Genomic DNA, 26,989 nt, shown 5'->3' with positions numbered 1-26,989 from the left:
CTTCATATATTTTTCTTTGCTGGTTCTTTCATGAGCACCGTCAACTGATTTTGATAGCTACTTCAGGAACAAGATTGGTTTGCTTAAATAGTTCGTATAAACATACCAAAAAATTATATATTATACAAACATATAAAAATCAGATACGTGAAGGCTACGTTAATTTTTTTATAAGAAAATTATTTTACAAGTAATAAGAATTCAGCACTAAAAACCAATAAAATGAGTTGAATATATGAAAGTATAAAATAAAATATAGGTATCATGTTATTTATATTCTTTTTTATTATTACTAACGTGAGTGTCCGAGTCAGCTTGCGCGCACCTCAACTAATCTTACGGATTCTAAAGTTAACGACCATGTAAGTCTCTAGTGGCTCTAAGGTTTGTAGGACTCGAACTGGTGACATCTATGGAGTAAACCTAGGATCTGACTAGTTGAACTACACTTATCAGGGTTTATTTATATTCTTTTACAATTATAAATAGATGTCTAACGATTAAATTATCTGGAAAATGAGTATAATAATCATAAAATTAATATCAATCATTTTTTCTCTTTCATATTAAATTAGAACTTCTCACCTTTCTTAAATTTGTTATTTATGAAAACAATAAATAATTTTTCAATTTACAAAAAATGATGTCAAGATATAAAAAAAATTATGTTGCTTATGTTTTAACTTTAAATGACTCTTACATAAATATGATCATATCATTAATCATAATATTGAATTAATTAGTTTTATTATTATAAAAATTTATGACTTAAAAATAATTAATTCATTATCTATGAAGTACGGTAAATGTTTGATTTAAAAAAACCATAAGAATTAAAAATATACATGTTTTTTTTCTCAAAAAAAAAAAGTTGCAAGTTTAACACCTCACCGTATCCCCTGCACTGCATATTCTATAGTATCCTCTACTTATTCGAAATTGAATTTATTATTTATTATTTTTTTTGCTACACCCCATGCATCATATACATATGATCCAGATGTATCAATGTTCGACACAAGAAATTTTATATTATTCTAAAAATAATTAGAGACAATTACTCAATAAAAAAAATGATAACAGGAAGAAAGAAAGAAATATAAAAAAAATTGGATCATATATATATTTTCTTTCATATTTATATTTATATCTTTGAAATAAATTCATAAAATAACTAATAATTTTTAATTCAGAAATAATATAAAATTCCTCGCTGATGCATAGAGTTTTTTTTTTTTTTTTTTTCCTCTTCCGCTCCTTTTTAATACCCTGATCTGTTTGGTTACAACGATGCCTACATTTTAAGTGAGCTGTAACTTGGTCCCTCTAGTCTATCAAAATAAATCGACTAATCCCTATAATATAAAAAAATAACTAAACAGTTACTTGACCAGCGTTGACCAAGCTTGATTTATCATATTTAGTTTTGAATAAATGTTCTATTTTCTTATGAATCTTTCTATATTGCCATCTTAAGATCATGAAATAAATGAAAATATGAAATTGTATATAAACTGTAAGAATTAGATATTTAATTTCTGGAACCATGAGAATTCATTAATTAATTTGATGGATTGTGTGCCGGAGGCTATTGAAAGTTGATGCTAACAATTTGAGCCCCCCCTATAGTGTGATTAGGTCTGCCTACGCCTTTGTCATCAAGCTTTGTAAAACAAATCCACCTCGATTCTTCTTGTGAAAGAACAGGAAAGTTGCAAGTGAGATTGAGAGGGATGAGAAAACGAGAGGAAAAAAAAGAAGAAAGATTACCGGTTGCTTAATTATGCTTTTAAGTTCACGTGGTTTCATCGGAGAGCGAGTGTCAGGGCAGTTGCTAAGGGCGACTGCCCCTTATGCAGATCATTTCGCAATGCCAAGATGCTGTTCGTCTTTGGAAATATAGCAATTTTTCATATCAACATTGAATAGGTCGACCAACGGGGCTCCCCTGGTAGCAAATTACTCCTTCAAAGGGAAGGGGAGGTTGTGGGCTAAATTCCGCGTGCAGGAGTGAGCCTCAATCCATAATCACTGAGAAAAGCTCAGCTTCCAGTCTTTCATTATATACATCATACATGAATGCAAGTGGAGGGAGGACGATGCGAACTTCCTCGATCTGTGTTCTATGTATCATCTACCAGTAAACTACAGAATTGGATCAACAGACTAGGTTTCCAGTCAGCATAATCAAGTTTTTCATCACCCTTCATGTACTTCTCTTGCACTGCTGCAGCTGTGGACTGTTTGGCCAAGGAAAAAGCTAATTCTATGTCAATAACTAACCAATTACTGAGGCCATAATGAAAACTAATCTATTATTGAGACAACCGGATCTTAATTTCTGACAAAATATGAAAATTTCCTAAGAACTGTTAAAATAGATAAGCACAATTATATGCATAATGAACATGCATGAGATCTACTGGAGCACACAATTGCATGAGCTTCAGTAAGTAGAAACAAGGTAGGATCACTCATGCTTAATAAAGAGAACAATTAAAAAAGAATAATACCTTAAGTCACATGACTGCATCGAAACACAATAAACATTAACAACAGTAAGGATAACGGTCGTAATCCCGACCAACAGGGCGAACTGCAATCTTGCTGAATTCAACTGCACTGTCTTCGATGCCAGCAAAGAAGTAACCATTGGTCTTGTCTATCAACTTCACAAGATTCCCTACACTCTCTTTGTCCGTTAAAGGAATGTCTAACTAAAAACACATCCATAAACGTTTTATACAGACTTTGAGAAAGAAGCGGGAAGAAATTCACTAGCCTGAATGTCTAAAGTTGTAAGAACGACAACGCTGAAGTCTTTTACTATGTCTCCTTTGCAAGCTTTCTGCAAAAAGAAGTTTTAACAGCTTTCAAATAAAAAATATTCTACAACTGAATGGGTAATTACACCAATATGTTTATCAGAATTGATATCATTCTCCAGTCAATGATACATCAGTTTAATTATGGACCTTCAAACAACCCAACATAGACTGATGACGATCTCACATTAAGAACCATCGTTTCTGCAAAGCACCGTTTTACATCTTTTACCATATGACCACTTGTTGAATCAAACTTTGCGATGGGTATGATCTTATATTTGAAATTAATGTCATCAACAGAATCACATCCTATTTCCCACAATGTTGTACATGGATAAAAGAGCAAAAGGGTAGAATTGATAAAGGTAAAACTCAAGCATTCAACATACCATGCATGGAGTATAGAACAAAGATTGGTTTGAAGAATTCAGGAATGGATTCTATGAATAAAGACCAGTGCTTAGCAGCACGAGGATCCTGATCGAGATGGTGCTGCAAATATGATAAGTATATATTGCGCGTCTGTATAGAAATCAAGGTTAAAAGCTGCACACATCGAAAGACATTTATGATAAGTACTTAAAATATTTCGTCAAGATAACATAATCCTCAAAACAGGAAAGAAAGGAAAGGAACCAAACCTAGCTTTGCCATAGCTCTCAATTAGATCGATCTTAGACAAGACATTGATGCGTGGGAGTTCCAGATGAAGCACTGTGGATAGTGACAAAAGCAATGCACCAACATATTTTCCAGGATCACTGCAAAGATGGGCATCAACTAAGTGCAAGGCAGTCAACTGCATAAATTGAGAAATTCAATCATAATATCAAGATCACATAGTAATTAACAGGTTAAAATCATATAGAAGCCTTAAGGAAGCAAAGCATACCCTAAGATTCAACTTCTTAATGAGTTTCATGATAACATTCTTGACATTTGAATGGAAAATCGAAAAGAAGGTAGTGATCTGCAAGATGACTCAGAGTGTTTGAGAATTATAATTCCAGTATCAACTAGTGGGTTTTAAGTCTTCAAAACAGAACAACCTAGTACAACCTTTCAATAGAGGTTCCAAATTAGATAGCAACCAGCCGATATTCTTCTCCAAATAATCCATGCAATAAACAAGACCTAAAGAAACACCAGATAATATTTTTGCATTAAGCAACTAAGTAATAGCAGAGAGCAACGATAAAGAGTGATATGAAATAGTAGGCAGGCAGGTAGGATGACCTCCATTGGGACCAAGGGAATATGCTCGTTCATTACATCAATTAGTTTGATAAGATCTTCAATGTTAGTAGCAAAATCATACCTACATGCTTGTAAAGGACAATCTTTCGCAATGACCAAACAAATATTGCCAAATGGGTTTTGAAAGAAAGAAAGCTTACGGCAATGCATCGTTTGCAGGATCCAAATTGATAACCGTATCGTTCCTGAATGAAGCCGTTAACATGAAGAAATTACTATTATCAGCATTTTCGTTGATCTTGTAAATCACCTTCCGATTAGGCTTATGAATTGGAGGATGTTGCGTTGCAGTAGGTGGTTTTTCCCGGTTCTGGTGGGCCAAACACCACCATTCCGTAATATAAGTAGGAGCATTCCGAAAATCGAACCTGGGGCCTCTCACACACAAAACGAGAAGCATTCGAAAAGACCAAATGCCCTGCTACGATCTTTGACCGAACAATATTTACAAATACGTTTTCTACGATGCAAAATGGATAGGGCTATGCGGAACCATATATATGATCGTTGATAATTGTGTGTTTTTCACTATATCTGCATTTTCCCGGTGACTATGATTCAATGAATCCAGGGTAGCTTGTTTACAAATTAGTAATTACAACTACGGATAGTAAAATTTTTAAAAGACATGCTGCATGTGGTCCCCAAACCAACTTGGACCAGGTTTAAACTTCAATTTTAGATCAGAGTGATCCACCTGATTATTTAGGGCACACGGTTCTAGCTTGGGGAAATATGATTTAAACATGACATGCTAATCCTTGGCATATCTGCTGGTACAAATCCTTGCTTTTTCTAGACTGATGCAAGTGCTGCAGATTATTCAAGGGATGCCGCTAGTGTTTGCTACTCTAAGAGGCAAGCTTTGTTGCTTTTTTCTTTCCATCTGTACCGAAGAAAACAAAAATATTTGATAAGTATTTCACATGGGAATTATTTTGGGAGGACCAAGCTTAGCTGGACCATCATAATTCATGAATCATGAGGGCACACCCAAGGAGTCTATTCTAAAATTCTCAAAAAGAAAAGGAGAAACAGGTCTATTCCAAATAGAAAACTGGGCCACAGTTTAGGTCTTTAGCCCACTTTACCCGCCTGGCAGTACAGTTCAGGCTTCTCTCGTTTTGGCTTGGTAGGACTACAAGTTTGAAGCAGAATTTTGGGAAGACGCAATGTTGTCATCAATGGATGTGGGGATCAATGTTCGTCATCATTGAGTAGCATAGAGAGTCCCAATAAAGAGAGTAAATCCATCATTTTAGACTCTTTTGTTTTCCCTGTGTGGGGTTTGTAGTGCCTTTTCCAGTATTTGCACATTGTCGAAATCTAAGGATGAACCCATAACAACCTACATTTGTGATTTAACCACCTCTATACACGGTTATGGTGGAGAGATTTGTACAAACTGTACAGGATCTTTTCTTTAATCTTACCTTATCAGTAAGCTCAAACATCCTCAATGCTTACATTTGAAGAGAACATCGAACCTTTTATTAAGACATCCTTTGCCTTCTAGCTATTTCCCCATCATATTCTTTTTCGAGTTGAGGATCTTGTTTCAACAAGAGTGCAAAGCCATTCGCACTCTTCTGTTTTTCGCTGTTTGGTCAAATGTCAAAAGCACTGGAAAATCATGCAAATTAGGCTCCTGAATTCTGTGATCAATTTGAAATTCAGTATACGTGGCATATACAGTTGCTCAACCTTACAGAAATCTAACTAAGCTTCCCTGCAGGATCAGTCCAAGACTCCAGCTCTCATGGTGCCCGCCTTCTTCTTTCAAAGTTTAGCCATAGAACTAACCCTAATCCCGTGGCCCATATTTGTATGAAACCAGAGATATTTTTGTAGGATAATATTAGCAGGGCAGATGTCCAACTATAACATTTATGGATTCATCTAACAAATAATAAAAGTAATCGAAGCAGGAGGGTACTTGGTATCCATATACAACGTGCCTGGTTGAATTTGCATATAACATTTTCCATTATGTAGCCAGCCAGGTATATCGTCGAACAAATTTATGACAACCCACTTACAGCCATGCCTAATCATACCAGTTCCTATTGTTTTCAGTTTGTAGCAAACAGTAAAGGAACTTTTCGATAAGACATTGCACCAAAGCAAGGTAAATGTCTCTCATGAAAATCCAACCACATTACCAAACTAAAGCTAAAATTTTCTATTTTTATATGTATAGTATTTATAAAAGTTGGGATTACAGGGGAAAAATAGAAGATAAAATATATATTGACAACCCTAGTTAGGCGCTTCAAAGTTGGACAACATGATTGCCATTTGCCACTAACTTCAATTGTACAACTCTGCTTTGGTCTCCGCAATAACCTGCTGCACACATTTGTCCATCATTTCTCTTCCTTATCTTCCCCTCATTACTTTTCTCATTAGTCCTCCACAGAAACAAAGCAAGCAAAGGAAGGCGATAGGAGCATAGGAGATTACAGTTGCATTTTCTAAGCTGAGAATTTTGAGGCCATGGCATTTGCAGGAACAACCCAGAAATGTATGGCATGTGACAAGACTGTCTATCTTGTGGACAGGTTAGCTGCTGATAACCGTGTGTACCACAAGGCTTGCTTCCGATGCCATCATTGCAGAGGAACCCTCAAGGTATGCTCTATATATATGCAAGAGTTTTAACAAGAGATAAAAAAACTCGGTAGATCCATATATTTTAGCACATGTTAAAGTTGAATTCCTAGACGTTTTCTAGTAAATACAGATTGAGCTCCATGTATTCCCAATATTGCTTAGCTTCCTGGTTCAAATTTTGTCCTCTTAGTCTTAGCTATATAACTTTCATAATAGCATATGCCTGGATTTGTCACGTTTCATGGATGATTGGATTCTCAAGTTAATTTCGAATTCAGTATTATGAGCAGAACGATATCACCTTTTGGATACTGAAACCCTCCAGAAACTAACAGTGCCATGAAATACATCAGTCAATAAGATACAAATTTCAATAATTCCGGCACTGAAGCAAACATTTCAGGTGGAGGAGCTCCCTTAGGGTACATTGTGTTGATATTCCGTAGTGACATGATTTTTTTCATCTCCTTCTTCTGATGACATTCTCACTGGTCTATTCACTGTTAAACGAAGACTAGCTCCTTCCAGCTTTAAGTCGTAGAACAATCCTGATTGATCGAATTTATGATCCTAACTAACCAATTTAAATTGGTTGGGAGCCCATGAAATGTAATAACGTCCCGCATCAGCTTCTTAATGCAATCTTGGACTTTTTCAGCAATATGTATTGAGCTAGAGATAATAAAAGATAATTTATCAAGTTTCAGCTCTTATTTGCAGCTTGGAAACTACAATTCCTTTGAAGGGGTACTCTACTGCAGGCCACATTTTGATCAACTCTTCAAAAGAACTGGAAGTCTTGACAAAAGCTTTGAGGGTAAAAATAAAGAAAAACTAATATGAAGCCAGTGTTGCACAAGTCATTCATTTTCTTTTCGAATTCCAACTGATTTACTTGCATTCAATTTCCTTTCCAGGGACACCAAAAATTGTAAAACCAGAGAAACCTGTTGATGGGGAGGTAAAAAAAAATTTCCCCTGTATTCCTGGCATTTAGATGCTTTCTTATGTCTTTCAATTGAGTCTTTAACCCCTCTCTTTTGTTCTATAACCATGATTTGTTTTGAACAGAAACCTATATCAACTAAAGTCTCGACCATGTTCGCTGGAACCAGAGACAAGTGTTTCGGCTGCAAGAACACTGTCTATCCAACTGAGAAGGTAAAGACTGCAACATTTCAAAAACATCCAACACACTAAGAGCAGACACTGCTCGTTTCCATGTTCTATGTTTTTTTTAATCATCATATACTAAATTTCAAAAAGATACTGAGCTGTAAAGGATCTTGACACCTATCATTGATTTGAAACTATTAATATTTCTCTGTTAAAAGGTTTCGGTGAATGGAACTCCTTACCACAAAAGCTGCTTCAAATGCATTCATGGAGGATGTACAATTAGCCCATCCAACTACATTGCACATGAAGGTCGCCTCTACTGCAAACACCACCACAACCAACTTATCAAGGAAAAGGGTAATCTGAGCCAACTTGAGGGTGATGTTGAGAAGGATTCCATGAATGACAAAACTAATGGAAGAGAAGTTTCTGCTGAATCATAAAATGCTGAACGAGTGTATTTTCCTGCCTTACGATGTTGCTGTCACCCTCATGGTTTATTTACACTTCCTGCAGTTCAAATGGCTTTATGCTACGAGTTAGATTGAAATCATGATATTTATCACCGAAATGTGTGGGCTTTTGTTTGTTGTATTTGGATTTTGTTCTGCTACTATGGATGCTCGCGTGAGATGAGAAGACCTATTTGATTCTAGCATGTGATCATATGATGAGCTAAACTCGTGTATTTTGGGAATGCTTATTATGATCTACTGTGCCCGTCTTCAGTTCACGAAGTAAGTAAAATAATATTAAAAATAGTGGTATTTCACTTTCATCGAAACTTCCACTTATCTTACACCTCTCAAGTTATTTCACAAAATCGAACTAGAGTCAAGTTCAACAGGGTCTTTTTTCTCCGCTGATTCCGCCAAACCCATTTTCTTGGTTGTGATTTCACTGGATAGTAGACAAACATTGAAAATCTTATTAATCCATTAATGTGTATCACTAATTAGATAACGAGGCATTTGGCTACCTTAAAAAAGTCATAGTTACTCCCGCCGTTTACAGCGCTTGGTTGAATTTTTTCACTTTGACATTCAGAGCATTGGACATAAATCACATTGCGTGAGCATCTCCAAGAACCATCGCAATACTTTGTTTTAATTAAATAGTTGGATTCTCTTTGTCCGTACAAGTTCTGAGTCGACTATTCAACGCCTGGAGAAGACCCTCGTAGGGGTCATTCCTAGTCCATCCCTCGGCCAACACGCGATGACCCACTCTCTTCACAGGAACATCTCGAGCAATCCACCAACAGCCAATGGGTTTGGGACTGAAACCCCCGAGACCAACCCTTAAAGCCAATCCTTTTCCTGAAGTTACAAATTCATTTTACCAACTTTCCTTGCCTACATTGTTTCATCTACCACAAGTTGATGTAGTTATGAGTACACCAGGGTATGGGAGGCACTCGATTCTCTGGATTTTCAAGAGCCGACGGGGATGCACCAGACACCACGCAACGTGCAGTGCTCTTCTAGCTGATGGATCCTATCTCAGACTAAGTCATTTCCAAGATAAGTGGGCTGTTAAAAAATAACTCTTCTTGAGACTCTTGCTGATGTCTCTAAACTCTCTAATATTGCCGTCAGTCGCCATATTACGGTTCAAGAATGTTTTACCCTCTGGAGTCTTTCAATTATTGCTGGTTTTTTTCCCTTTTAAATGCAAGATTCCTAAGGCAGGCTGGACTCGACTGAACACCTGCAATTATGCAGGTCTCATCACTTTAAATTAGGGGTCACAGCCACACAAGCAAGGACAAACTAACATCAAAGACAACGGTATCAAGCTTTTGATCTAGCAAAGACGGATTTGACTATGCAACCTAAACCCTTCAGCTAGGAGCACTTCTCCGGCGTTGTTAGCTTCTTTACCTGCGCTTTTATTCTCGAGGCAGCATCTTCCTATTTTGTTCGTACACTACGTCAGCCTTCTACAGCACTATCAATACCATGAAAATTCGTGATTGTTAACATCTGCAGCACCAGTAATAAATGTAATATGTTCCGAAATTAAGAAACTCCAGCGAAATGGCAAGGCCATGCACCCATCTGGCTCCTCAATCCTCACAGCAGACCTCCCATTCCAATGATAGGATTGGGAAACAACGCTTTGGCTTCAAACAGAGCTCACGTTCCAAATACGTGAAAAGAAAACTGAGGAATTGCCAGGCTTCAAATAGAGCTTCTTCAACATGTTTCGATTGAATTAAGCCATCAGGGAAGCAATCTTACTGGAAAAGGGATTGAATTTCGGCATCATTCAGCAGTCTAAATCCTAATAAAACCCTACCAATTAATGTGTAATTGGGCATTTTGGAAAGGAGGGAACCAAAGGAAACAAATCAACCCTGAATAAATGTGGTCATTACAATAAATTAATTTTCCACAACAGAGTACAGGTCCAATGAGCATTATGGCATATGGCTATAAATCTACTCGTGAGCAGAAGATCTGTACAAGGATATCAATCACTACAAGTCTACGGGGATATCAAGAAGACAACCATTTTTGGCAATGTGCTTCAGGTCCACAATAAAATGGTCCCGAAGAAAGCCATATCCAAACGTCCCATTCCTGTACTGCCAAACTCTTCCTTCAACTCGCCAAGGATTCACAGAAGCTCCTTCCACTCCCAGGATTACTAAATCATAACTTGAGTTAATATACATAATGCGAGAGACCACATCATTTTCTAAAGGGAATTTCCAATCCAAGTTTGCAGCTTCAGGTGGCTGAATATGAATCCGAGAATCATATATATATTCTTCCTCAGTTGGAAAAGGGGACTCTACAAAAGTAGGATCTGACGTCCAAAACACTGGTGTAGAACTAGAGCGACGCTCAGACAAGTCGCCAACTCTTCGGCAGGAGATGCCAAATTCATCATATGCCACAAGATAAAATTCCAACTTCATGTCCTCACAGATTCCCTGCAACAAGAAGCAGGAAAGAACGTGAGGAGGGGAGAGAATATGAGAAATGCCTTTATGTCTCCATTATCTTCCAAGCGATATGCCAGTAAACAAATTGAAAGGATGCCGAGACAGGAGACAATTGGTCACACCAAAATCACAGCAATTCTTAAAAGAGTTAAAAATTGGCTAACCACCGACACCAAATTGAATTAAGTTTCCCAGTCAAAGAGCAATTCCCTCGAATTTGATTCCAGAATCAAAGTTTATGTGATGGCAAGTTTTTTACTTGACATGGCTACGGATGATAGATTGGTGCTTTTGTTGAAACATGGCATTGTTATTCCTTGCATTGGACCCACATTCACAATGCACATCAACAAACTGACCAATTTCTTGAAAGATGATTCAATACTCTCGTACAGTCCTCCCTCGCATTCATGTGGGACAGTTACTAGTCACCACATGAATGTTGGAGGAGAGAACAGTGTCACTGTAAGTGCTCAAAAATTTGTTCCAATCTCTCAATGTAAGAACGAGAAGCAAAACAATGAACGTTAAACTAGCCAACATGGAAATACATCAGAGTCCAATGCCTTATGCTCAAATTCTGTGTAAAATGAACAATAAAAGGCTGCTCAGGACAAAACTAACTAACATGAACTAATCCTCAAGCTTCAAAAAAACAGAGTAGAAACAGAAGAATCACCCACCTTCCACAGACCCTGCAAAGGCCGATCAAGCGTGGGTGATGAATCAACAATCTTCAAAAAATGCTCAGTCTCCCACCTCTTCTTCCCCTGCTTCTCCTTTTCTCGCCTCCTCTGCCTCCTTATCGCTCTATCCGCGCCTGGACTCATCCTGTTTGCATAATACTGATAAATCTCAAATGTTTCCGGTAAACTCCCTGTTGATCCACTTTCAACACTAACAATATCTTCTCCGTTATCCTCTCCTTTCAAATTCCCGGAACTCAAACTCCTTCTGTAAGCAAAATTCACATTCTCCTCCACGCTAAAATGTGAGTCCCCGATAAAATTCACGTTAACGGGAACTACATCCATATCTAAATACCCCAATTCACCAAATAATTTATTCTTGTTTTGCCCCTCTGGATCCAAATAATTCACAATTTCACCCTCGGGCGAAATACTTATCCACAAGAATGGAGACTTTATGACGCTATAGGCGTTTTGAGACGGAGAGACTCTCCAACCGGAGAGAAACGAAGAGCCCCACTCGAAGAAAACTAACGACGGCGGCTTCACCGTTTCTTTCTGTTGACTTTGACCGCAACGACGCCAGAAACCGATCAGATTTTCCCATTTGTTAAGCGTTTTGTAGAGCAATTTATAGGAGATTTGACCGTTACCCCATTTATTGATTTGGGTCTTTGAGCCCCACCTCCTGTCGCAAAGTGAGTGCCAGAGTTTGCTGTCGCTTTGACAGAGAGGGGCGTACCGTTTTGAAGTGGAGGCGAAATTGGCGATTTCTGTTGGGCTTAGGAACGAGAGGATGCAGAATTGGACGTCTTCAGGAAAATCAGAGAAGGAATTGAGGTTTGGTTCTGCCATGTGAGATTTGATTTTCTCGGGAAAATTGGAGAATTTTCTAGGAAAGATGGGAAGGTTGCGTTTGGATTAAAGTTGGGATTTTGTGGGGGGACTCGGGGCAAATAAGGAAGGAAGAGGAAAATATTAGGACTCGGCACTCGGCAGATGCTTGGAGAGCAGGGAATTATTCTGGTGAGTTAATTGACCTAATGGCCCTTGCAAGGGAGGAAATTTAGAGAGCGAGCAGGCAGGCACTTGATATTTCTTCCGGTCTTCTTCAAACACGCCAAGTCATTATCTGAAATTGTGAATTTATCCAAACCCATGAAAGGCCAAGACTTGTGCTTAGCAAGTCATTGAAGCATGGTAAAATTAAGTATGAGAGCTTAGCTTAGTCTTAACGAAAATTATTAATTGAAAAAAAGGTGATAATTAAAGATAAAATTTTATTTAAAAATTTAAATATATTTTTTGAATGCATATAGTTTTTTTTCTTTATTATCAAGGTAACACATCATATAAGTTTAAACACTTTTTCCATATCCTAATTTTTTAAAAAATTTAAAAAAAAAAACTAGGATTATCAAATCCCGGTAATAATAAAATTACTACTTTATGAGGTTGTTTGTTAATGATATTTAATCTGTTTTTTAAAAGAAAAAATTAATTTTTTTATTTTAAATTTTTTTTAATATTTTTAAAATATTTTAATTCAATGTTAAAAATAAATTTTAAAAATTAAAAAAATATTATTTTAATATATTTTTAAGTAAAAAACACTTTAAAAAAAAATTTCTATCACACTCTCAAACACCCTTATAAAAATAATTAACTTAATAGAGAATTGAGAATTTAATTTCAAAATAATAAATTCAATGTATATGGAATGTGTAGAGATTAGAATATGATTCTGAATGGTGAATTTTAACACAGAAAATAGATGAAAAAAATAAATCCCAACTGTATAAATTGATTTATTCAAACTTCACAAATAATTAAAAAAACAATTCAAGAGAAATGACAGCAAGTAGAGATCAATCCAACCATCAACTGCTTTAATGATCAATTCAAATGATAAATTGATGATTAACGTATTAGCCAGAGCTGTTAAGAATAATCCCTCCAAGTATATCTTTGTTCATTGTTTTTTAAATTACTCGAACAGACAAAGTTGTTTACAAGCTATAAACGTTTCGTGATACTTTGTCGATAAATTTAAGGTGGTTAAGTACGCAAATTTGAGGGGATTTAGGGGTTGTTTGGTGTATATGACAACTCAATTACGAGACTTTTTGACTGTTTTTGCAAACAAATAAAATGTTTATACACTTATTTTATTGATTGTTACTCGTTATTTCAATGAGAATTCAAAACAACATTGTTATGTTGAAAAAAGAAGGCCTGTTATTTTGATTACCTTACTTGAGCAACAAGAACCCGAGAAGAAAATTATTATTAAAAGAAAAAAAAAAAAGCTTTAATGAGACATGATTAGGCTAGGTTCTAGATACAAGTTCAGACAAGCCATCATTATACATGCATCTAAATAGTAGAGAATTACTGTTTTCTCACATAAAATGTATTGTAAATTACAACAGTGTAAATTTGTTTTTTTTTTTTTCAACTTTCCTATTTTTTTCTTTTTTTTTGCATTTTTTTTTCTTTTTTTTAAAAAATTATTTTTGTTGATTTTACTTAAAAATTTCGGTTTGTAATTTTGTTTTTTAAAATACTGTAGATTGTTGCGGTGTTTTTTCACGTAGTTTTTCTTTTTTATTTTTTTATTTTTTGAAATTATATTTGTCAATTTTTTTTAATATTGAGCTGATTGAGAATTTAGTTTTGTAATTTTTAAAAAAAAAAACATTATTAATTGCTACAGTGTTTCTCCACATGGTTTTTTTTGTAATTTTCTCTGAAATTATCTTTTTTTATTTTATTTTTTAATATTGAGCTGGTTAAAAATTACAGTTACAATATGTGAGGAAAGCACTGTAACTTTCCTCGAAAATTACTGTTGATTGCTACAATGTTTTTTTCCACATGGTTTTTTTCTATTTTTGTTATGTTTTTCCCTAAAATTGTCTTTGTCAATTTTATTTTTTAAATATTAAACTGGTTGAGAATTGCAATTACAAGTAAATACAAGTTTTTCCTCACAAAACACTATGGATTGATACAGTTTTTCCTCACATGGTTTTTTTTTCAGTTTCTTTTGTGTTTTCTTTTTTGGTAATATTTTTTTTCAAAATTATCTTCGTCGATTTTATTTTTTTTAATATTGAGTTGGTTAGAATTTAACTTTGTAATAAAGCTTAATCATGTGGGGAAAGCACTGTAGCTTTCCTCACAAAACATTGTGGATTGCTACAGTGTCTCTCTGCATATTTTTTTTCTTATAATTTTTTCCAAATTATCTTTGTCAATTTTATTTTTTTAATATTGAGTTGTTTGAGAATTACAATTACAAGTCATTACAGATAAGGTTAAATCATGTGGGGAAGCACTGTAGCTTTCATCACAAAACACTGTGAATTGCTACAGTGTTTCCAACATGATTTTTTTTTCCTTTTTTTTGGTGTTTTTTTTTTTTTCTAAAATTGTCTCTGTCGATTTTTTTTTTAATATTGAGCTGATTAAGAATTTAGCTTTGTAATTTTGTTTTCTTTAAAACACTGTGAATTGTTGCAGTGTTTTTCCATATGATTTTTTTCAAAATTATCTTTGTCGATTTTGTTTTTTTTTAATATTGAGTTGGTTAAGAATTATAATTACAATAAAGCCAAATCATATGAGAAAAGCGTTGTAGTTTTTCTCACAAAACACCGTGGATTGCTACAATATTTCTCTAAATGGTTTTTTATTTTATTTTATTGGGGAAAGCACTATAGTTTTCCTCACAAAACATTGTCAATTGCTACAACGTTTTTCCTCATGGGTTTTTTTCCTTTCAAAATTATCTTTGTTGGTTTTTTTTTAATATTAAGTTGGTAGAGAATTTAGCTTTGTAATTTTTTTTGCTTTTTATTAACAGAAAAGCTAAATCATGTGGCGAAAGCACTGTATCTTTCCTCACAAAACACTGTAGATTGCTACAAATCATTTTGTTCAGTCTCTAAGTTTTTTATCACCAACACAACTTTTTTTTTCCATCATGAAATATTTGCTCCATCATACCTTTAGTTTCTATTACTTATCTAGCGTTGGTTCACACTTATAGCACTATCAAGTATATTTGTTTTATAAATTCGCGGCAGCGCGCGGGCATGTCAACTCGTTTATAGAAAATTTAATCGATCTCACTAGGTCAAAGGTACCAAAGAGCTAACTAGGGATGCTAAATTGGATACCACATATCCAAATTGCTATATTGATGCGAAGATGTGCAAGACTAGATTCACTTTTCATTGAAGTCTTTTTTTTTTAATAAAAAAAAAATTAGAAAAAAATATTTAATTATATTCTTTCTATTCAAAAACACGTATAACACTTTAAACTTTGAAGGCTTAATTGAATAAAATTAATTTTTTTTTTTAAGTTCATAATCTCCATATAAAATCAATAGATGTCGACACAAATATCCACTTAATTGTCAGCAAACCAATCCAATAATATATACTGTGACGAGTCAAGATAAATAAATCCAATCAAGCATAAGAAGAGAGGGAGAAGAAGAAGAAATAAACAAAAAAAAGGAGGAAAAAAGGCCTACTCAAATGAGAAGAGGAAAAGGGAATAAGAGAAGAGGGAAGGATTAAAAGAAAGGGAAAAGGGCCCAACTAGGCCAAAATAAGCCCAACTAGGCTTGAAGAAAATAGAAGAAGAAGTAAAGGAGGAGAGAAATAAAGAAAGGAAAAAAAAAAAGCCTAATCGGGCAGCTGGTTAGGCCAATAGACTAACAGGACAGTTGGTTGGGCTAGATGACCTAACCAAACATGAAAGGAAAGAGGAAAGAGAAAACAAGGAATATAAGGAAAGAAAAAGGAAAACAAGCCATAGAGCTCCACCGTAGATTTCTTGTGAACACACACCGTACAAAAGGATTTTCCTTGTATAGACAATGCCAATGCTTCCAACAAAGATCATCATCGAAGATCGAGATCCATCGCACATGCCATTAGAAGATGATAGGTTTGTTAACGCACTAGTGTGTTATACATGCATCAAAAAAATTATTTTTTTTATTTTTAATCTACTTTTTGATTCTTTAATGACTCTTTAATTCAATTCATAACTCGGTCCAATCAAGGCCAATAAAAAAAATAATAACCTTGACCTAAATAAACTTACCAAAAAATATAAGGTAAAAAAAAGAGAAAAATAATGAAAGAAAAAAGACAACCAACCTAAATTGATAGGCACACTTATTCATTATCATATTAGACATGACATGAGATTCAAGGCATGCCCGGTTTACTAGTATCATCCTAGATTCTTCATTTTACAAGTTATCAATATTGGTACATGTCTAAATTTTCATCTTACAAGTTATTAATATGAGTCCCACTTAAATTCTTTAAGTTATTACCGCGATGCTTACTTGAAAGTCTTGTCTCACAAGTTAACATGATGGATGTCTATATAATTAACTCGTATCAATAAACTAATTTCATTATCATTCACGATGAATTAAATATTCTCTATAAATACTCTTACGAGTAAGTTTGCGATCTTATGATTTACAATGTAAATACATTAGGTATATAAATACTTGAGAATCACCGAGTATTAACACAATATATCCACACACATTCTCTTACATTTTTATTCTTCTTCTTTTATACAATATTTTCCCCTTACACTTTTCTAACTAAGGCATTGTAGGGTCTTTTATATTGTCTATATGACTTATTTTGTAGATTATTAACTCAAGCCTAGCTCAAAAAAATAATAGATTCAATCTCATTAAACAATTATGGAAAGACCTGATTCATTTGAAGTTTTTCCTACTTAGTTCAATCCAAAATAAGAATCATTAAAAATAACTCCTCAAAAGCCTTATGACCAAAAAAACTGAATCTTCAAACCTTTCTTCTAGTTAACTGTTAAGATGAAGAAAAAAATATATAATATGTAGTCAAGTGTTGAATTTAAAACTCAAAATAAATAAAAACAATTATCATTAAATTATAAAAATAAAGTTTAGAACTGTAATATAAAAACTTAAATCAAATATGGAAAAAAAACTTCAAGGACCAAATTGAAGTTTTCCTTGCCATTTGAATAGTAAAAATAAAAAAACAATTGTGTGTTTATGTTCATTTTGATCCTTGCTCTTACAATATTTTTAACTATATCCTAAAATTCTATTTTGTAATATTGATATTTAATTTAACATTGGAATATTTTATGACACATCAGATACACTAAATTGACACATCGTACATGTTAGAGTATGCAAATCAAAACAATTTTTAAAACATAGAACAATGAAAATATAATTTTGAAGGAAGAAATTGATAATAATTTAAGTTCAATGAGCATAGTGTAAAAAATAAAAATTTTAAATACCTAAAAGGAAAAAATTGACTATAAACAATTAAACAATGACTCGAACAATAAATTCAGTGAGAGTAAAGAATGTTATATTATATAATTTGACATAACTTATATATAAAAAAAAAATTTCCTTTGAATTATAGTATAAAAGTTTTATTTCATAAATAACTTATAATAAAATTGATTTAAATTAGAAGTGTGGTTAATGAAAATTATTCAAAATATGTTTTTAAGCAAGATGGTACTATCTAGAATCCACGAGTCAAAAGTTATTTTTTTAAAACAAAATTTTGATCTAATTTAATAACAACTTTTTTTCATGTCAATCAAAAGTTATTTATAAAAAAAAACCCTTGTAACTTTACTTGGAGTTAAAAAAAAATTAAATTAATTTAATTATAACAATCATACAAAACAAAACCATAATTTTATTTCTAATATCATTATGAATAGTTCTCCGTTATAACTATATTTCAAGATAATTGGGCTTGTATATTATTCAAGATGGAGAAATTTTGAGAATATACTTAAATAATTAAACATTTAATAGTGGAAAATTAAAATATTTATTCACAGGTTAATATTTAATAAAAATGCTAAAAACTTAAAATTGAAAAGGCGAGCTCACACCTTAATTTTTGAAAGTGAATGTCAAATTGGAATTTTTAGAAAAATATTAGGTGAAATGTATAATAACAAAGCTGTGGTAGGTGAAATGTATAACAACAAAATTTACAGGTATGAAAATATAATTTACTCACTTTTCTGAATAAAAATAATGGTATGAATAAAATTCAAGCCGGACGTGGCAGCTTGGAGACGCGCCAGCAGAGAAAGCGCGAAACTTCTAAAATAATTTTATTTTATGAGCCTCTCATCAACATTCCACAAAAATATAACAGGCCAGTCTGTAGAAGGCATTTGTGCTCTTTTAGCATTGAAGAAATCTGATCAAGCAAGCTCCAAGAAATGGCGAGTTCTCGTGTTCTAAATCTTACTAGGGCTCATCGATTGGCCCTTTTATCTTCACGAAGATGGTTATCTTCATCCGCCTTGGTTGAGGTCAATCCCGGGGAGGTCGGCATGATCTCTGGCATTCCGGAGCAACACCTTCGTAGAAGGGTGAGTTTATGTTTTGTTTACTATTTTGCTCTCCTTGTGTATTTGGATTATTTGTTTTTCATTGACATTTGTATTTCTGATTTAGTTATTTGTTGGCTGTGGAGAATACATAAAGAAAGCAATCGAATTCATGTAGAGGAAAAAAAAAAAACTACTCAATGAATCGAATTCACGAATCTCTGCTATTGGGAACTTGCAATTGGAAGAAAGGAAGACGATTATAGCTGTTGATATCAGTGGTGTTGTCATCTCTGTGAGTTAATATTCAATACGATGCGGTTTATCCAAGATAGCTAAATTCAAGTGACGTGTCGTTTAACATAGCGGATTAGTTGGCATATGCGTGTCTGCAGTTCCAAGTTCATTGCGATACTGAGCAGTGGACGACTTGTCTTCTTCTCTAAACCCTCTTCCTTACAAATACAATATAGAAGAAGAGACTGTTTTGTCAAACAGAATTTCTTCTCAGCTTCCGCAAGAAGTTGAATCACTAAACCCTAATTAGCTCCTAGTTAACAATCGCAAAGAGGAACTTAAATTTTTAAGAATTTAAGATGAATGAAGTGAATATACAATGACTATCACTATTGCTATGTGCTTGTATTTTTTTTTTTCATTATTGAAATTGGGTTTCCCTTCCTCTTGACCCTCATAGAATTTGAGCTCATTGGCTTGCTATGGGGTTGATGAATTTCAGGTAATAATCTATTCACCTGCTCGAACGGCAACGCAACAGGGCTCAGGGAAAGTTGGGAGATGGAAAATTAATTTCCTGTCTACACAAAAGTATGCATACTTTGTCAATTACTCAGTTTCCTGCTTTACATATCTTTCTTCTACTAAATAAATTATAGGGATGAAGTTCTTGGATTCTGACTTCTTGATCTCTTTTAGTCCCTCATATAAAGAGCCGTTTGAGATACGTCGTGGTGAATTCTTTTCACTGACAACCCCATATTTTTAGCTGTAAATTTGATAATTCTAGGATGCGAGTAAATTATCTTTAAGTATTTTCTAGATGTATTGGCAAACATTTTACCCGTGCAATTAATGATTTGTTTGCGGCCAATTATTGTAAGCATCATACGGTATGTGCATCTTATAATATTAACTAGTTATCATATTTTATCCAGGTGGGAAAATCCTTTGATGGGCTGGACTTCTACGGGAGATCCATATGCCAATGTAGGTGAGGCAGGGATCAGTTTTGACAGTGAAGAAGCTGCAAAGGCATTTGCTGAGAAACATGGTTGGGAATATGAGGTAATTTCCTCTTTAGCCTGTACTTCTGCTGTGCATTTATAATTTTTCTAATTTTTTCATTGTGCATTCACTATTAGTGATTTCGTTCTGTATGGAGGTTCCTAATAAATATGTTAAAATCACAATGGTACCGCATTTTACATTATCTTGATTCCTATATGATTATTGTATCTTAACGACAATGTTTTCAGTTTATTGATTCCATTCGGCCTATCTCTGAAACATTTGAATCATGTGCAGGTCAAGAAACGTCACACCCCTCTTCTAAAGGTTTGTCCCCCCCCCCCCCCCCATTTCCGTATTCCCTAGGATGAATAGTTGCTTTCTATAGAAAACCAGGGGTGGTTTCGGTAGCTTACTGCAAAATCTTTTCCTATTTATGTAAATTTTAAGACCCCTCTACTGAGAAATCTAACTTAGTCGTATAATTTATCAAAGGATGGAGAGGGATATTTCACAGCAGCCATTGAACTTGTTTTGAAAGTTGCATGTAATATATTACCACAGCCCTGTTTTATCCTTTACCTAACCCCCCTCCTCTTATTTTCTACAATTTATATGTATAACACCTCAATTCCTAAACACAATAAATACTAAAAAATAAAGGCTATCATACAGCCTCCAGAGCTGGTGGATATATATAAATATCAATCATCCTTTTCTAGATTTGACAACTTGACATCCAGTTGACTTTCTTGCGTGTTAGGATATTTAAGATGATAGTCCAGGATTAACCAGTTGTAAACCCTTTTTCACTATTTCTCTCCATTTATGATTGTTTTCTTTACCCCATTTCAGCCTAAATCGTACGCTGACAATTTCAAGTGGAAGGGCCCGGCAAATTAAGAGCGAAATTACAACAGTTCTTCATATTGACACTTGAAAAGATGTACGCATATCCTAATTATTATCATGTCTAATATCTGTGTATATGTATCATATATGTTAATGTCTCTGCGAATTAAAACTATCGAACTTTCTGTTTGGAAGATACAATTCTTATGCTTGTGTTGTAAGTATCTTCTTTGCTTAGATGAGATTCTGGCAATGATATTTAACCACCACTTGTCCTAGAAGAGACAAACCGAAGGGGAAAAGAAGATCTTATATACACTTTAGACATTCATTGAAGAGCTGACCAAATCTACTTATATTTGACGTCTTATGTGTGTACATCTACCATTAGTGCGCTGTCTAGTAAGCTACTGTATACAACAAAACATTCAAGCATTGGTTTTGGACTGAAAATCCTTTCTGCCACGAGTGTGGAACCTCCAACTAAAGAGGTAATCCCTGGACGCGCAGGATAATCTGATAACATCACAGAAAGTAATGATCACATTCTTTGTCCCCTTGTTGCACCATTCTATCCTCACCCAGCATGAAAACCCATTTGAAGATGCTGGCACTCTTAAATCAGAAAGGTGAAGCTCCACCTCCCCACATATCCTCTTGCATGACCTGCCTGCAAAACTTCCATCGCCAGTCATCATCGAGTCAAGCCAGGAACATTCTGGCTGACCCACCATTTCTTTGTAAGCAGAATTTGCTAGCCTCACTTTGTTGTTGGAATCAGATATCACTGTTGGCAAGACCTCAGACTCAACTTCTTCCTCGACTTCCTCTGGCTTCTTTGGAACTCTCACCAGTGGGATGAAGCTTGGGTCTTCACTGATGCAGGCTATACTTATGCTTGAGCCTACCAGTCGAAGCGGTTGAGGTGCTATAACATTGTTGGTGGGAGGTACCTGTAATTGTTGCAGGAGATCCTTCTCTTCCGGAAATTCAGCCACGGTGTTTAAATCTATTACCTTGTCTCTATTTGGTTCCATGCAACTAAGCTCAGGAACTGCTGCTTGGTTTGCAACAACAGTAACTGTTGTAGGACTCTGAAGAAGTGGAAGTGTTACTAGATTTGATGACATAGTAACTGAATTTTCCAAGCCGCTATTGACCCCAACCAGGTTTGGAACAGGAAGCTGGGGAATTCCATGAACAAAACCCTGCAAGGAGAGATGTTTGGCTGGGGATGTTACATGACTAGGAGAAGAAAGGCCCAGCAAATGGGTTCTTGGCCTTTTGATGTTAGGTGGTGATACGACAGCTCTACCTCTCTTCCTGGTTCTGGTAGGCCTGGCCTGCATTTGTGGCCAAAGGGTCCTTAAATAAGGAGATTCTCGGATTTTCTGAGACATGGATGAACTCTCATCCATTGAACTCGCAGAACCCTCAGGCCTTGGAGCTATTGGCCTATACCTAGACATAATTTCAGCTGTTTTTGCTGTGTTGGAGCAAGGGCTCAGGGTCTTGATCATGGTGGCTAGTTTCACGTTGTGCTTCACTTACGGTTACCGCGGCTTCTCAAGCGAGAGGAGCCAAGAAGCCTGGGTGATTTAGAAGAAAATGCAGAATGATTTTCTTATTAGCAGAGATGCGTAGAGTTTAGAGGGAGGGGGGGTACTCTGTTTACAGAGGGATTGATGGGTTTTGGGCAGTTTTAAGGGTGGGTTTTGGCCAATGAAGCGAAGAGGCAGCATGAATCGAAGAGGCAGGGAAGTTGACACTTGGAAATTGGACTGTGGGTACGTGTTTGAGAAGTTCAGAGAAAGGGACATGTGGGATTAGGGTATGTTAGTGGGCTCCATGCATGCTTACACATATCATGGATAGACAATGGCTGTTGACAACTGAGCACCGAAGTCAGTTTTAAGACTTCTGGGTTTTCCCTCTCACACACCAATTAGAGCCCTTCTCATTATAACGCGTGTGGAGTTGGCTGCCATGCGTGGATACACCTATCAGGATTGGTTTGGCCATTTTTGTTTTTGGTGTCGGTTTTACCAATGAGGCATCTTATATGGGTCGGTTATTTTTGGCTGCCATACATGTGTCAGCGCATTACAATTTTGTACTGCATGCAAAGGGATGGTTAAATTCTGATGGCAGGACGAGTGAAATGGCCGTTTTACATAAATAATATTTCTTTATTTTTTAAATTTAAATTTAAATTTTAATATATTAATTTCAAAAAAAAATGCAAATAAAAATCACACATGGCTTTTGAGCAAGAATGCTGCTAAAACAACTATCTAGATAGTGGTCCTGTGATAAGAGTTTGGGATCAAGAGATTCGCTTTCTCTGTGGTCTCAGGTTCGAGTTCTATGGTTGCTTATATGATAGCCACTGAAGACTTACATGGTCGTTAACTTCAGGGCCCGTGGGATTAGTCGAGGTGCACGCAAGCTGACCTAGACACCCATATTAAACGAAAAAAAAAAACTGCTAAAACGTTTTGTTTGCCCTTGGAAAGTGTGCTGCTTTTCCTGTTAACCCCGTAGCGATTACCTTTTCTGTATGCCAGTAGATATTTAAAAATAAAATATTAAAAAAATATATTTTTTTATTTTTTAAAATTTATTTTGATAATGCTACATTAAAATAATACAAAAATATTAAAAAATAAATATTTTAAAAATAATATAATTTTTAACGAACACGCAGCATTATCAAATAAATTCTTCGTAAAGTTAGTCGTGGCCGCTGGGCCCCAGTAGAATCCAGCTCCCCAGGTGAGAGAAATGTTATAAAATGTTTCGAACGAGAATAAAAATTGGAGAATGATGTCGAGGACCGTTCGCCTATGCATGGTAGGGGTGGGTGTCTGTAGCTGTGTGGAAGTGATGAAAACAAATACAACAATAATCAAGAGTTCCTTTTATCAACACTACGATTGTCCAGAAGGATTGACAGGAAGACATCGTAAGAGGGACCAGGCTTGTCTTCCATGTTAAAATATAGTTTAAACTAGTTTATCGGTCGTGCTCTCTATAGTTTGAAAAAATATATATATCTAAATTAGTAAAAAGTTTTGATGTTATTATCAAACTTGGTATGATGATTTAAACTTGAAAATACTTAGAAAATCTAATAAATTATATAAGAATTGTCTGGTATGATTTTATTCATTATGTAAATCCAAAAAATAAAAATTAATATAATATTAAAAAATAAAATTAAATAAAAATTTCATATTAAATGATAGAATTGAAAAAAAAAAACAAAATAGCAAAGATAAGGGGAAAGCTTTTATTATATGATAAAAAAAATACAAAATTGATTTACTATTTATTTAATATTAAAGGATAAAATTAAACAAAACCTCATGTTAAAGGATGAAATTTAAAAAAAAAACAAAAGATAAAAAAATAGCTAAAAAATTAAAGAAAATATAATTTTTATATTAACAGATGAAATTTTTTTTTAAAAAAATAAAAAACTCAAATGACCAATAAAAAAAACCTATAAACATGTTAAAAGAAGTCCAAGCATGTGGTCCTAAAGGAGGTCCGCACACCTAAGCCTTTATTTATTTATTTTACAAGGGCTCTTTTTTTTTTTGAAGAAAAAAACATGTAATATGTTATCTATCTATCGTCCAAGGGATTTAATTACTTCCATTGAGTTTAAGCCGTGTGCGCTTCAACCAATAAGTTACAACACGAATTCATTAACCTAATGTTTAAAATAATATATCAAGTGGTTTAGCTATTCATATGAATTAATGAGTGTTAAAATCAGAAGTATTTATAAAATAAGATTTTTTAGTGATTGAATAATAAATTGGTCAAGTATCTTTTTAAATAGCTTATTTCTTTAATGTTAAGGTCAATTTTATTGATAAATACCTTTTGATACTTGCAAAAAAATCCTTTTGTAAAGTGTTTAAGAACCCTCCAATAATAAAGTCACAAACTTTGTATAGAAAAAGAGTGATAAATATACTTAAATAGCTTTAAATTCTAAAATTAAGGTTGTTTTTGTATTAAATTTGTATCTTTTTAATGTAAGAAAAACTTGCCCTTTACCTAGCAATATAAAGAGTATTTATAGTCCTTAATCCTTGTTTTTTTCTTAATTGGATGAGCTGAAGAATAATTTTACCATGATAATATTTATGAGAAATAAAATATTTCTTACATAAAAATTAATAGAAAAAGAAAAAGAAAAAGAACTTAGCACATGTTTTCGGACTTAAAAAGTAGATCAAGATACATTATTTAAAGGTCAGGCTCGGGTTATGCGACTAAGCCCACAAAAAGATGTTGGGGTGCCTAGTCCAACTCTTTTCACCCGAGCCTTTGAAAGTGGGCCAAAAATTTTCGTACCTATCACTGTTATGAGTTTGGTGTCAAAAGGGAGAAATCTTTAATCCGTTAGTAGCTCTAAATCTTTTTATTTGATTGATAATTAATTTGAATAATAATATGTCATTAAAAGAAAAACAATTGTTCTGATAGTTTTGGTTTTCCAGCAACCTATCTCTTAAGCGCGTAATAATATAAGCTAGAATTGAAATGGTGAGGACAAAAATTGGTGAGATAATATTTGAGATTGAATTATTTGATTTGGTAAAGCAAAGTAAAGGATGTTCTAACAACTCAAGGACTTGATATTGTTCTTCGAGAGAGTAAACTTGCACAAATCCAAGGCAACGATGGGAACTCAATTTAGGAGAAAACAGTGAGTAAAACTTGATCGACTTTGGTTCTAGCTAGAGGTCAAATACAATGTACTAGGCAACTTGAGGTATATGGAAAAGGCTGAAGAGTATTTATACTTACAAGTCATTGACAAATCATGGCTTGTTTTTGAAGTAGGATCTGTATTCGATCCTCGAGAGTGGATGAAGGAAGGAGTGCACAACTATGTTTCAAGATTTAGTAGGTTGATGTCATAAATAGTTAATGTCGATATATATATATATATATTTTAAGAATTTAAATTGATTTTTTTTTTTACAAATATCTATTTTAATTATGATAAAACTTGATAAATAAAATTTGTTTTTGAAAACTATCCAATGACACTGCAAAGGAAGAAGAAGAAGAAGAAAGTTCCATCTAGCATAGCTAGTTGCAGAAGATGATGAGATGTACATTATAGCTTCGGTAGAATTTCATCCAATCACAAGATAGACCATCTTGGCCTTCTTCGGAGGGGCCATGTTCTGCTTGCCAGCAAGCAGCTCACGCCTCCTGTTGTCCTGCTGCTCAGAGCGGATGTCTTGCAGTGTAGAGAGTTGACTATGCAGGCATTTATATGGGGTTCATAACAGTATTGGGTTTTGTTGCCGTCATCTTCACTCTCCTTCCAATTTGAGGCCAGACTTTAGGAGCTTTCCTGCTGCGCTCTTCTTCGGGATGGGCCTGTCAGGTGTGGCGCCTATTTTTCATAAGCTGATGCATTACAAGAAACAACCTGAGGGCTGAGGCCCTCCAAACCACAGGTTTTGAGATCCTGATGGGAATCTTGCATGGAATTCGGAGAATTGATATGCGTACGCCACAAGAATTCCTGAGCGATGGAAGCCAGGCAAGGTCGGCGTTGCCGGGCATAGTCACCAGCCTTTTCACTTGTTGATGGTTGAGGTGCCTTTATACACGCTATCAAGCTGTGGGCTCATCTACATCAGATGGCGGGACTTGAATGATTGTTAGAAATTAAGGAGCAAAATGGCTTTAAGTATTATAAGGTTGAAATAATTGGAAAGAAAGCTACTGCTCATTTGTTAGTTAAATTGCAAGTGCTGATCGACATCCTTAAACTAATATTTTCGATATCCTACTGCTTGAGAGCTGATATGGCGCTTAATTAAGGGGGTACCGAAATTAAGGAGCAAAATGGCGCTTAATTAAGGGGGTACCGAATTAAATCCAAAAAGTTAAAAATCACTTTGCTGCTTTCATTGAGAGTTGAACTCAAGACCTCCCGCTTACTAAACGGGTGCTCTAACCAACTGAGCTATGAAAGC

The 26,989-nt window shown here is 34.7% G+C and overlaps 4 protein-coding genes, 1 non-coding gene and 1 pseudogene across 6 annotated transcripts; 2 read left to right on the top strand and 4 right to left on the bottom strand.

Annotated features, from left to right (window-relative positions):
* Window positions 1-1,747: 1,747 nt before the first annotated feature.
* On the bottom strand, window positions 1,748-4,717 carry LOC18096277 (GPN-loop GTPase QQT1-like; annotated as a pseudogene).
* A 1,580-nt stretch (window positions 4,718-6,297) lies between these two features.
* Window positions 6,298-8,550, top strand: LOC7462842 (LIM domain-containing protein WLIM1). Its single transcript, XM_002302369.4, has 5 exons — window positions 6,298-6,716; window positions 7,419-7,515; window positions 7,616-7,659; window positions 7,770-7,859; window positions 8,033-8,550. The coding sequence occupies exons 1-5, from the start codon at window positions 6,582-6,584 to the stop codon at window positions 8,258-8,260; spliced, it is 594 nt and encodes a 197-aa protein (XP_002302405.4). The 5' UTR covers window positions 6,298-6,581; the 3' UTR covers window positions 8,261-8,550.
* Window positions 8,551-10,177: 1,627 nt separating this feature from the next.
* On the bottom strand, window positions 10,178-12,496 carry LOC7472655 (F-box protein At3g12350). The gene is made up of 2 exons (XM_002301110.4): window positions 11,454-12,496; window positions 10,178-10,758 (listed from the first exon to the last, which is right to left on the bottom strand). Exons 1-2 carry the CDS (start codon window positions 12,312-12,314, stop codon window positions 10,300-10,302), a joined length of 1,320 nt encoding a protein of 439 aa, XP_002301146.1. The 5' UTR covers window positions 12,315-12,496; the 3' UTR covers window positions 10,178-10,299.
* A 6,171-nt stretch (window positions 12,497-18,667) lies between these two features.
* Window positions 18,668-21,238, top strand: LOC7493604 (NADH dehydrogenase [ubiquinone] iron-sulfur protein 4, mitochondrial). Of its 2 annotated transcripts, none has more exons than XM_002302368.4 (5): window positions 18,668-18,914; window positions 19,612-19,700; window positions 20,048-20,177; window positions 20,418-20,447; window positions 20,976-21,238. In XM_002302368.4, the coding sequence occupies exons 1-5, from the start codon at window positions 18,762-18,764 to the stop codon at window positions 21,021-21,023; spliced, it is 450 nt and encodes a 149-aa protein (XP_002302404.2). In that variant the 5' UTR covers window positions 18,668-18,761; the 3' UTR covers window positions 21,024-21,238. The 2 variants fall into 2 exon arrangements, with proteins under 2 accessions (XP_002302404.2, XP_024450526.1); XM_024594758.2 differs by lacking the exon at window positions 18,668-18,914 and adding an exon at window positions 19,178-19,477.
* A 65-nt stretch (window positions 21,239-21,303) lies between these two features.
* LOC7467251 (uncharacterized) lies at window positions 21,304-22,888 on the bottom strand. Its single transcript, XM_002301109.4, has one exon. The coding sequence runs from the start codon at window positions 22,490-22,492 to the stop codon at window positions 21,401-21,403; it is 1,092 nt and encodes a 363-aa protein (XP_002301145.1). The 5' UTR covers window positions 22,493-22,888; the 3' UTR covers window positions 21,304-21,400.
* Window positions 22,889-26,915: 4,027 nt separating this feature from the next.
* On the bottom strand, window positions 26,916-26,989 carry TRNAT-AGU (transfer RNA threonine (anticodon AGU)). Its single transcript has one exon. It is a non-coding gene; the product is annotated as a tRNA-Thr (tRNA).

The sequence above is a fragment of the Populus trichocarpa genome, chromosome 2 (genome assembly GCF_000002775.5).
Source record: "Populus trichocarpa isolate Nisqually-1 chromosome 2, P.trichocarpa_v4.1, whole genome shotgun sequence".
Taxonomy (NCBI): domain Eukaryota; kingdom Viridiplantae; phylum Streptophyta; class Magnoliopsida; order Malpighiales; family Salicaceae; genus Populus; species Populus trichocarpa.
Note: the sequence above shows the minus strand (reverse complement) of the source record. Positions and strands in the feature narration are given on the sequence as shown.

Coding starts and splice junctions, on each gene's coding strand:
- LOC7462842 (XM_002302369.4), top strand. CDS start 6,582: ATGGCATTTGCAGGAACAACCCAGAAATGTATGGCATGTGACAAGACT. Junction 6,717..7,418: donor ATTGCAGAGGAACCCTCAAG/GTATGCTCTATA, acceptor TCTTATTTGCAG/CTTGGAAACTACAATTCCTT. Junction 7,660..7,769: donor AGAAACCTGTTGATGGGGAG/GTAAAAAAAAAT, acceptor TGTTTTGAACAG/AAACCTATATCAACTAAAGT.
- LOC7472655 (XM_002301110.4), bottom strand. CDS start 12,314: ATGGCAGAACCAAACCTCAATTCCTTCTCTGATTTTCCTGAAGACGTC. Junction 10,759..11,453: donor CTTTGCAGGGTCTGTGGAAG/GTGGGTGATTCT, acceptor TTCTTGTTGCAG/GGAATCTGTGAGGACATGAA.
- LOC7493604 (XM_002302368.4), top strand. CDS start 18,762: ATGGCGAGTTCTCGTGTTCTAAATCTTACTAGGGCTCATCGATTGGCC. Junction 18,915..19,611: donor AGCAACACCTTCGTAGAAGG/GTGAGTTTATGT, acceptor GATGAATTTCAG/GTAATAATCTATTCACCTGC. Junction 20,448..20,975: donor GTCACACCCCTCTTCTAAAG/GTTTGTCCCCCC, acceptor ACCCCATTTCAG/CCTAAATCGTACGCTGACAA.
- LOC7467251 (XM_002301109.4), bottom strand. CDS start 22,492: ATGATCAAGACCCTGAGCCCTTGCTCCAACACAGCAAAAACAGCTGAA.